A 12,049-nucleotide genomic window follows, 5' to 3' on the forward strand; every position below is an offset into this window, starting at 1 on the left:
AGGGGAGGGCTGGCTCTTCAAGGGATGATAAGGTGAATGGGACCAAAGGAATAACCTACCAGACTACCAAAGAAAACGTTTTGGGAGATTCTCATACTCACCTATATGGCGTCTTCAGCCACAGCAGGGTCAGCCCCTTGGTGAACCTTGCACATGGGAGTGGGGTCACTGGCATTTTGGCCACAGAGGCAGCGATTGGGGACTGGGTGACTGGCGAAGCGCTCTTTTGCAGAGCACTGTGCCCACAGGGGAAGGTTATGACTAGCATAGCATACATGCTGAAGACCCCCCTGCACCTGAAAGAAAAAATAAAAACGATGCAAGACAGAAAGACCTGATTCAGGGGTTGTGTGCCTCCTACAGACACTAGGTTAAAGCTGACTAGTATATGGTCTGTGAAAGGGTGTAGCCCAGAGGCGGAGCAGACATCATTTGATACTCCTAGCGTCAGCCTCCTAGTGGCTAGATCTATACCCATGGTGCTGTGTCCCCCAGTGAAATGGAGAAAATGTATTTATATGATACAAATGCTATGTGGAGCCATTGATGAGAGAAATACACTCTGTGGGTTGGCCACCGGCGGAGAGCATTATATGCACACACACACGCACGCGCACACACGCACAAGTGACAGCATTATATTGTGTGGGGAAAACCATCAAGGAGAGCATTATACTATGTGTTTGGAGGGGGGCACTGTGTAAAGCATTACAATGTGTGAAGGGCCAGTAGGATGAACATTATAATGCTCTCCCTAGTGCACCACCGCCCAATAAACTGTGTCTGAGGATCACTTGCAGACAGTACTATACTGTGGGGATGGTGACACTGTGGGAGAACATTACACTGTATGTGGGGGCCTTAAGGGTAAAGCATGGACAATGACAAGACCTGGTTCAGCTGGTTTCCTGTGTGCACACATGTGCCTGTTACCATCCCCCAAGGAGCTTAGGACACCATGCGGCAAGGAGGAGAAACCTACATGGAAGTGTGGACTTCTTCCTTCAAGGAGATGATTTTTGGAGTCTATTGCTGATGTGTGAAGATGCCTACAGCTGACTGGTATTTCTTTCTATTACTGTGGACACGTGGGACTCTGCTACAGCCTGGGAACCTACCATCACCCACCTACCCCAGGAGTTATGGAAGCATAGCAAGAGAGCAGCACCATGTATACCTGGATGGTTTCTGACTTCTTTGGGGGCAGTAGAACACCGTGGTAAGAAGAAAGGAGGAGGAGGGCTTGTGATGAAGGACATTTGGGGCATTTTTTTTGTGGTTAATGGACAATAGTGCTGATGTAAGATACCGAACTATCAGCTGTGAGCAGGAGATCTCACTACTTACCAAAGGAACTGCCACATGTTATCATGATAGCTGCATATGTCCCCACCTCTGCAAAATTTCTGCTTGTTATATCTACATGCTGTGACCCCTCCTTGTGCCCTATAACCACATACGGCTGTATTATTAACATCAATCCGCACAGAGAACTAAATGATCCTGCAGTGTGTCTTTGTCTCTTTCTTTTTTAGTTGCTCTGATTCCTAGTATTTCTCTATCTGCCATGAGCTTGTATGTGTTTCTCTCTTGTTATATACTACTGTACCATCTATGAAACTGTATCACTGAAATTTCCCCATTGTGGGACTATTAAAGGAATATCTTATCTTAAGGGTAAAGCATTATACTGTGTGTGAACCACAGGAGGAAAGCATTGCACAATGTGAGAGGGCACTGGGGAGTATTATGCTATGAGGACAGGATTATACTACATGATAGGCTCACATATTGTGTAGAGCATTATGCTATGGAGGCGGGGCTGAGGGAAAACATACTGTGTGGTGGTGTGGGGGGGGGGTCACTCAGGGAAAACATACTGTGTGGTGGCACCACAGGGGCGAGCATTATACAGATTGCTGGGCGATCTGGAGCACTGAAAACTTGCTTTGACTGCAGGCTGCATTTCACTGTAGTCTATTGTCCGAATAGAGGCTAAAGTGTGCTACAGGTTTACCTTTCATGAAAGATGGCTGCCAGTGGACAGCATACACCGAGTTCTCATGACCAGCTAGGACAGATTCTAAGGTAAGTGCATAAGTAAACTCTTCCCCTATAAAGAAAAACAAACAATTTCAGTTAGTAGAACTGTGAAATATAGAACACATCTCTGATACTTCAATGTCACAATATGCTATATCTGTACAAGGCTGATCTACACATTTTAAAATTTCAGAACTAATTCCAGGTCCCTTAAACTATAAAATTATTTACAACACACTGTAGTCTGAGGCCTACATTTACAAACTACTGAATGCTATAAATTGCATACTCTAATCAGTCTTGAATTTCCTGTGAACAGTCTGTCACTGAAAATTCATCGCTTCCAGACTTAATGTGATCATTATTTTAAAGTAGTATTCCACCTAAATAGTCAGCTTTGGATGTGTAGGTCCCAGATTCTAACAAAAATGGCATAAATGGTAGGATTCTCTAGTCTTCCAAGCACCTTGTTCCTTCATCTTATAGCAAGGGATTTCACTACTATGAAATAAAAAAGTATGGGAATGCTAAGGCAGAAACCTATAAAACAGAACCTTTCAGTATGCATTTTTATTCTAAAGAGGACCTCTCACCACTTGAGACACATGCGGTTTTATATACCGCTAGAAAGCAGACAACGCGCTGAATTCAGCGGACTATCGGCTGTCATTTCTGTGTCCCGGGTGAAGAGCTATCGGTGCCGGTACCATAGCTCTTCACCGTCAGAAAGGTGTTTCTGACAGTCAGTAAGGAACGCCCTTCCTCACAGTAGCGCCTATAGCGCTGTACTGTGAGAGCGGAGAGGAATGCCCCCCTCCCCTCCTGATAGTGCTTGTCCATCGAAGAGTACTGGGGAGGTACTGTTCCTGGTCTACAGCAATAAAACAGCTTGAAGAAATAAAGTTCCGATTCCTACCTGCCTCCTAGTAGACCCTCTTTAACCTTTGTACTCCTTTACACCTTCAGGATAGGAAAAGGATATTCAGGCACCGTTAATCTTATTTTAAACCCCCCACCCGTTTTCAAATAAAACTATAAAAACATATATGTAAATCATACCTCAGCATGCTCGCTGGGCGGTCGTGCACGATCCGATGTCGTCTTCGGTCCCGCCTTCCTCTTCTTTCTTCTTCCAGCGACGTCCTCCTGTCCTGGCTCTTCTCCACCTTCATCTTCTGTTCTTCCGGCGAGTTGTGTTCAAATCCCATGCGTGTGCAGTAGCTCTCCCTCCGAAGCGCTACTGCGCACGCGCCATTTTTGTTGTAGTTGTAAGTATCCCTTAGAACTACGTGAGCATGCGCAGTACGCTCGTGAACTTCTTCACTCCGGAAGAAAAGAAGTTGAAGGTGAAGAAGAGCCAGGACAGGAGAACGTCGCTGGAAGAAGAAAGAGGAGGAATGCAGGACCGAAGATGATGTTGGATCGTGCACGGCCGGCCAGCGTGCATGCAAAGGTATGGATTTACATATATGTTTTTATAGTTTTATTTTAAAACTGGCAGGGGGTTTAAAATAAGATTCGCGGTGCCTGAATAGCCTTTTTAAAGGCTATTCACGAATATGTGGGGCTCATACAGCAAAATTTTGCTGATAGAGCCCCTTTAATAACAAACACAAACAATAAAGACAAAGCTTTTTGTTCCGCTCTGAAATGATTAGCGTTGGCTGGATGCATACGCGGGAGAACAGCAGAGCCAAATGACTTCTAATCAATAAAACGACATGTGAAATATTTCCCCCATGAGCTGGAATGTAACATATCACTTCTGAGCTCTGCCGAATAACAATGACTACTTCAAAAGACCAAACTATTCTTCTCCCGGATTACAATCTTCCCTTGACAATGAAGGTGATTGTGCTGAGAGGAGAGGCTGCCTACAAGGGAATTTAATATGTATTTGTTATAACGTACAATGGCAAAATGGAATTCAAATCATCTTTTGTACAGCAAACACAAGTCTCCTCCATTGTCACATAATTTTCTAGGAGTAAGCTGCTGACCACAAAACACTAACCTAGAGTCGTATATAAAACAGCCATCTAAAGTCAATTTAATATACACACACATACTTATAGAGGTGTGAGACAGTGTGTGTGTATATACACACGTGGACAAAATTGTTGGTACCCCTCGTTTAATGAACGAAAAACCCACAATGGTCACAGAAATAACATGACAAAAATAATAGTAAATAAAAATTGTTGACAAGCCACAAAGCTTCTGGAAGAATGTCCTATGGACAGATGAGACAAAAATGTAACTTTGTGGCAAGGCACATCAGCTCTATGTTCACAGATGGAAAAATGAAGCATATCTGGAAAAGAACACTGTCCCTACTGTGAAACATGGAGGAGGCTCTGTTATGTTCTGGGGCTGCTTCGCTGCATCTGGCACAGGGGGTCTTGAATCTGTGCAGGGTACAATTAAATCTCAAGACTATCAAGGGATTCTAGAGAGAAATGTGCTGCCCAGTGTCAGAAAGATTGGTCTCAGTCGCAGGTCACTGGTCTTGCAACCGGATAATGACCCAAAACACACAGCTAAAAACACCCAAGAATGGCTAAGAGGAAAACATTGGACTATTCTGAAGTGACCTTCTATGAGCCCTGACCTAAATCCTATTGAGCATCTTTAAAAGGAGCTGAAACATGCCGGCTGGAAAAAGCACCCTTCAAACCAGAGACAAGTGGAGCAGTTTGCTCATGAGGAGTGCGTCAGAATACCTGTTGAGAGTAACAGGAATAGTTTGATTGCAGAGATTGCCTCAAAAGGTTGTGCAACTAACCATCAATTTCTGTCCAGGCCTGTTTCATGAGTTTTATTTTTTTTTTAAATTCTGTTGAAGCATGGTTGAAAAGCAATGTCTGACTTTCATTTGTTCATTTTCATAGAATTTGTATTTAGATATAACTTTTGTCAGACTGAAGTTATTTCTGTGACCATTGTGTTCTGTTTTTTTTTTCATTAAACGAGGGGTACCAACAATTTTGTCCATGTGTGTATCTATAAAAATACACACACACACTAACATATGTATGTTTGTATGTATGTATGTAGTCCACAACACGTGAATCCAAGTCTCATTGTAAAAGTTACTTACCCTGCTCTTTAACTGTAAGCATGTTCTCCTTCAGCTTAATGTAGTTTTCTGTATCTTCATTATCAGTTTTCAGATTTTCAATTGCAGATTTGGGAAATATTTTCCATATGCGGATAAGAGAATCCTGGGCACAGCTTGCCAAATACATATCGTGCTCTGTATAGAAAACAGAAGATATCAAAGTACACACTTATTCACACTCCCAACTGCCCAGGTTTTCACATTAAAGTACCTGAATTCACCTTCCTCCATCATACAGGCAGTTTTAATGCAAATGTGGTTTGTCCACAGAGTTTTAGAAACCAAAGCTCCAAAATGTAAACCAAAGGGTCCAAAATGTAAAGCTATAAACAGAAAGGCTTACTTATTACTTTTTTTTTTTAATTTGGCTGCGATTCCTGCTTAAGGCTAAGGCCCCATGGGCCGTATCTGCAGCACTAAAGCGCTGCGGGAAGAACCGCTGCGTGAACGCATTGCGGTTCCTTCTGCAGCGCTTTTAAGATAAAGTTCACAGAGTTTTCCTCTGCGGACTTTCTCTTAACATTATATCTAAGGGAAAGCCGCCGGCGTTTCCGTAGATATAATTGACATGCATGTCCGCTCTGTGATCTTTTCCGCAAAGTGGGGATGGGATTCACATGAACCCCATCCACTTTGCCTGCACTGTACAATGCCGCGATTTTTCCCGCAGCGTCTCCACTGCGGGCAAATCGCGGCGTTTCCGGTCCGTGGGGCCCCGGCCTAAAAGGGTTGTCCCAAGATCAACACTTATCACACCCAATGTATCACTGCAGACTGCACCAGTCACATGAACATTTAAATGGACAATGTGGAGCAGTGGTCAAGAATATGCACTGCCACTCCATTCCAAGTTTATGATACTGTTAAAAGACTCATTTATCTCTGTCAGTCCCATATACTTAGAATGGACAACACACATCATCCATCACCATTATTTGGTTGCAGAGGGTCCCAGTGTTCAACCCCAAATATTCAGAAAGTTATTACCTATTCTGTGGATAATGTTGATCTTGGGGGGGAAAAAAAAACTTTTTAAAAGGGGCTCTATCATTAGATTTTGTCCATTTGAGATAATCTTATGCCGATGCTGCTAATCATTTTTCCAAGATGCCCCCCCCTCCCGTTTTTATGATATACAGGTGAAACGGATATCCTTATGAGGCCCTCCGTGCACCCCCCAGTGTCATACCTTGCTCACGCCCACCTCTGCTGCTTGTGCTCTAAGTTGTCCTCCTCCTCCTCCCTGCGAGTAATCTTGAGCATGCGCAGTAGCAATACACCCTATAGTACACAGAGAGCTCTGCTATGTCAGAGTTCCTATGGCAGTGTCATAGGTTTAAATGGGAAGTTGCAGGTTTGTCTTCTCCGCTCCTCCCACAAAACTAGCAGCTCAGCTACTTCATGTTCTGCTGTGATCTCCAGTCTGGGGAAACTTCTGCTGCGCCTTCCCCCACCACCGCTATAATTGAGGAGGGGGCTTAATTCTGTATACCTACACCAATTGACACTGCGCATGCCTAAAATCGCCGAGAATACAGACGCTGAGACCGAGAAACCAAGAGGAGAGGGGGGCACAGCAGAAGTTTCACCAAGCTGGAGAACACAGCAGAACATGAAGTAGCTGAGCTGTTAGTGTTGTGGGAGGATCAGAGAAGACAAATCCACAACTTCCCATTTAAACCTATGACAATGCCATAGGAACGCTGATATAGCAGAGCTTACGGTGTACTATAGGGTGTATTGCTACTGCGCATGCCTGAGATTACTCGTAGGGAGGAGGAGGACGACTTAGAGCACAAGCAACAGAGGTGGGCATGAGCAAGGTATGGCGCTGGGGGGGGGGATGCACGGAGGGGCTCATTAGCATATCCGTTTTACCGGTATATCACAACAACCATGGGGTCTTGAAAAAAACGATTAGCAGCACCTGAATATTTTGTTTTAAAGGCTATTCAGGCATATGATTATTTCAAATGGCCAAAATCTAATGGTAGAACCACATTTTAAGGGAATTGCAGTTAACTCACCACCTTTGCTGCATGTGCAGACTAGAGATGAGTGAACACTATTCGAAGCAGCTGTTTCGAATAGCATGCTCCCATAGAAATGAATGGAAGCGGCCGGCACGCAGGGAGTTAAGCGGCCGGCTACCGGCAAAGTCTGCGTGCCGGCCGCTTCCATTCATTTCTATGAGAGCGTGCTATTCGAAACGGCTGTTTCGAATAGCGTTCGCTCAGCTCTAGTGCAGACAGTTCAGCCTCATAATATGAGAGACAAACAGAAAAATAAACATGTATTTACACATATGCATAAACAATGCATATGGAATACAAAAGATGTGAGTAATTTTCTAAATAATATACACGTTATATCCAAGAATGAAATAGTTTAAAGAAAAAGCATTCCGCCTAAAATGCAAGAAAAGAAATTGGAAACCTTGGTTGGTGTAGTACACCAGAACATTATCAGAAACAGTACAAGTACTTTACTGCATGCTCTTGCACTTTGTACTGAACCTTTTCCATCAGTTTAATTGGACCATCAACAAAACAAGTAGCCAAATGATGTATAGACAAGTTACACCAGTCCTGAAAAGCAACTGTCCCAGAACAGCGCCTCAGGAAAGTACATTTCAGTAAGTCAATATTAGCAACTGTCACTTGAGCACATGCAGACTTGGCACTCCCTATGAGGGATGATGTTGTATTAACTCGATGCATTAGATTTTTTTTTTTTCTAAATAAGTTTTTGCTGCTCAGTGCAAGAAACTGCAGAAATTTGCTGGTACAGAGCGAAAAGGACCTCCAAATAGAGCAGTAAACTGTTAAAAAAACAGGATAGACAACCAAGGAAAGATTCACAAACATACAAAGTGATGAGTCAACAAGCAATTTTATGCATTAGTATAAGGTCAGGATGAAAGACTTGAAAGGCTACAGAACATACACTATCATCAGTTTGTATAGTAAGGGCTATGGAGAGCAAAGCATAGCCTGAATAAGAGATGCTAAAAATAAATTCATTAAATTAATTAATAAACTAGATAGCATTTATCGCTCCAGAATGTGACAAATATAACAGATTACAAAGTCACCAAAATGTAAGAAAATGTTTCACATTATTTTACCCCATTTACAAATCCCAGCAGAGTATCACCACAACCTCAAAGAGCACAGCAAACACATGGAGCTTACCATAACCAATGTGTAAGTTTACTTCAATGGAGAAAGACCTTACCTAAGCAATGTTATAGTTACAAGCAGAATTAAAGGAATCCTATCATTCAATCGCCTTTTTTCCTCAGTAACACGTCAGAATAGCCTTAAGTAAGGCTATTCTTCTCCTACCTTTTGTTGTCTTCTCCGTGCTGCTGTTCGCTTAAAATCCCGTTTTTTGTCGGTATGCAAATGAGTTCTCTTGCAGCACTGGGGGCATCCCCAATGCTGCGATCTATCTCTCCAGCGCCCCTTCCATCTTCATCAGCAATGGCCTCTTCGCACGTCTTCTTCTGGCGTGCACGGGGAAGGGGGTCAAAATTCAACGCATGCACAAGTCAGCTCTGCCAGCGGGCCTCGGGCAGAGCGAAGTTAACATACGGGCGGCCATAGAACTACAGGAGCGTACTGCGCATGCTCACGTAAGCGGCCACAATCAAAAAGTTCGCCCGCATGTGAAGTCAGCTTTGCCCGAGGTCTGCTGGCAGAGCCGACTTGCGCATGCGTTGAATTTTGACCCACACCCCTCCCCCACGCACGCCAGAAGAAGACGCGTGGAAAGACCGTTGCTGACGAAGATGGAGGCGGCGCTGGAGAGTTCTCTCGCAGCATTGGGTACTCCCCCAGTACTGTTTGAGCACTGGGGCCCGTCCCAGTGTTGTGAGAGAACTCATTTGCATACCGACGAAACCGGGATTTCAAGCGAACGGCGGCATGGAGAAGACGAAAGGTAGGAAAAGAATAGCCTTTCTTAAAGGGGTACTCCCAACTCGCCTGTTCACCAACTTGCAGTCTGTATGCTCTGTTCACTTCCTGGTTTTCTCAGTAAATTGGTAGGCGGGGTTTCACTTGCTATCTCACACACAAAGCCAGCTCTGCTAGCTCTCTTCATAGCAGTACATGTTTGCAGTCAGTAATGACGGATGGTTGTAAATAAATTAGCACAGTATCACTGGAAAATGCACAATATGAAGCTGATGTAGTAGAACTGGATTTAATAGATGATGAGAATCCCAGATATAAGATCATCCCCAGGTCCGTGGGTATGGAAACACAGTGTAATAAAATGAAGTGAGTAATCTCAGATAGCGGCCAAACAAAGTAGGTTTGCTGAAGCAATGTATTTAGGAAAGTCTTAAATCCACATAAGCTAGCAGTATAGATAGGATCCTTGAGATGGGACGACCCCTTTAAGGCTATTCCGACAAGTTACTAGGAAAAAAAGGCGTTTGAATGATAGGATCCCTTTAAAGGGATACCAAACCTGATCCTTCCCCCACCCCAACACTTAGCCAATATAGAAGTGAGGAGCCAGAAGACCACCACAGATTCTCCTGTGCAAACATCAATAAAAGCCCACACTCAGTTTTTTCTGCTAGTTAGCTACTTACAGAAAACCATAATAGGTTAAGTCCCCGTATTGTAGAAAGCTGCCTTTTTGTTGCAGATTTTACTGAGGCTTTTTGAACCAAATCCAGGAGTGGATTGAGCAGAAGGGATAGGTATCAGAGCTTCCTACATATTTCCTATTTCGTCTATAGCCGCTACTGGGTTTGGTACAAAACCAAAGCAAAATCTGAAAGAAAAAAAAAAAAAAAAAAAAAGCAGTGTTTCCGCAATCTGGGGCCTTCAGGTGCGTTTTGAGATATTATTACAGACTCAAAACGCCAACCTTTGGCAGGTCATCAAAATTGGAGTTACTATAAGTTTTTAATGGCAAATTTGCACACAAGATCCATAAAGGTCAACAGAACAAATCTTCACTGGGCTAATCATCCTAATTATTCACTTGGCACATTGCATCCTTAATACAGTACAAAACAAGTACCCATATTACAGCAGACTAAACCTTAAAAGGGGTTGCCCAGGATAAACAGTTTTTGGCAAGGAGGCCGGGAAGGTTGGGTGCTTTTCACCTGTCCACCACAGTCTGGTCAAGCGGAAGTCCTTGCCGCCAATCAGTGGCGTTGGGAAAAGACAAAGTGACATTCTGGTTCTTTTCCTTACGCTGCCGATTGGCCTCAGTGGAGGAGAGGACTTCCGTCAGAAGAAGCAGACTCTGGCTTCTTTGCCAAAAACAGTTTATCCTTTACAACCCTTTAAGTCAGACTTGATTCCTGTTACCTACAAATCAGAATAACTGTTTCAGTACCATATTCTGCATAAGGAACAACCAGAAAATATTGTTTCCACAAGCAAAAGTAGTACATACCGTTAGTGGCGAATTTTACACCTCTCACCCAATCCTCATGTCCATGGAGGACATGCGTTTTCTGAAACTAAAATTAAAGTAGATAAGATTTATCATGTGTTTGCTGTACATACTGTATTATAAAAAGTAAAAATATGCATTTAATAGGGTTTATACTGGCTACAATGAATGAGAAATATGAAGGAATCAGTTATACTTCTCAATTCAACTAAATCAACTGCAGGAAAAAAAAGTGGATTTTCTACGGGGCCTCAGCTTTCAAGTGTTTGCCTTAACAGCAACACTCTCAGCCAATCTCTTTGCAGTGTATGGTTATGCTATTACTTTCTAAAATATGAAACACCTAATAGAGGATAGTATGGTGGCTCAGTGGTTAGCACTTCTGCCTTGAAGTGCTGGGTTCGAATCCAGTCAAGGACAACATCTGTCCATGTTTGCATAGGGGTCTTCTTTGTATTTCTGGTTTGCTCCGACTCTAAACAAGGGGGTGTTCACACTACCGTCGGTGTCTGACGGCTAGTGTCCGCTGCTAATGTCTGTGCAAAATCTTGTGCGGACATTAGCAACGGACACTAGCTGTGTCCATGACATTTTGCATTGATTTAAATGGACAACGGGTGCGTTCTTTTACTGTCTGTGGGTGTCCTTAACTGTCCGTTTCCAAAGATGTCCAACTTTTCAAGCGGACAGCAAAACCAGACATGTAGGTTTTTGCTGTCCGCTTGAAAAGTCGGACATCTTTGGGAACAGACAGTTAAGGACACGCACGGATAGTAAAAGAACGCACCCGATGTCCATTTAAATTCTAATTCTTATTGTGAAAAGTTTGCCAATTTTCTAGAAGTGGCAAGTACACAATTATTATTTATATGGTGCTGTAAATTAGTGAAGGGGTTTACACACATAGAAGTATCTAAACAAGTACAATAAATTTAAAAAAAGGGGACCAACCAGAGACAAGTAGGAAAAAGGATCCAGCCAAAAAGGGCTTGACAATTTATAATACAAAAGGGTCTACTCGTCCCTGATATCTTGAAATGGACATTAGGTAATTAAAAAAAAAAAAAAAAGAAAATTTTTGCCTTGTGAACTCTGCAGCACTCCACAGGAGTCAGGTCCAAACATATGGATGAGGAGAATTCCATCACGCCTCTGGCAGCACACAGATTCAGAATTGTAAGATCTTGTGGCCCTGACTAAAAACAGCATTGCTAGCTAACCCCCAGTGACATACAGTGTCAATGCCTTGATCTTACAGCTCTGACAAAGTGTGACACTAGAAGATTTATCAGCAATGTTCTTAGTGAGAGCCATGACATCTCACAGCTCTAACTCTGTATGCTGCTGGGAGTTGAGAAAAGGGTCCAGGTGCATAATGGGATTTTGCTAACCAGATAATTAGATCATTTCCATAAAACACACAAACTATTAGCACAATTATTATAATTTTTTTTTTAT

At 43.0% G+C, this 12,049-nt stretch overlaps 1 protein-coding gene across 1 annotated transcript in view; it reads right to left on the reverse strand.

The window, feature by feature from the left end:
- ELP2 (elongator acetyltransferase complex subunit 2) overlaps window positions 1-12,049 on the reverse strand; it is a 116,299-nt gene that overhangs the window by 81,772 nt on the left and 22,478 nt on the right. Inside the window, exons 7-9 of the mRNA XM_075271001.1 lie at window positions 10,592-10,658; window positions 5,144-5,299; window positions 2,018-2,113 (exon numbers count right to left, since the gene is read on the reverse strand). Of these exons, the coding sequence (XP_075127102.1) occupies window positions 2,018-2,113; window positions 5,144-5,299; window positions 10,592-10,658 (319 nt within the window). The remainder of the gene's footprint in view (window positions 1-2,017; window positions 2,114-5,143; window positions 5,300-10,591; window positions 10,659-12,049) is intronic.

This window comes from Leptodactylus fuscus, chromosome 4 (assembly GCF_031893055.1).
Source record: "Leptodactylus fuscus isolate aLepFus1 chromosome 4, aLepFus1.hap2, whole genome shotgun sequence".
Taxonomy (NCBI): Eukaryota; Metazoa; Chordata; class Amphibia; order Anura; family Leptodactylidae; genus Leptodactylus; species Leptodactylus fuscus.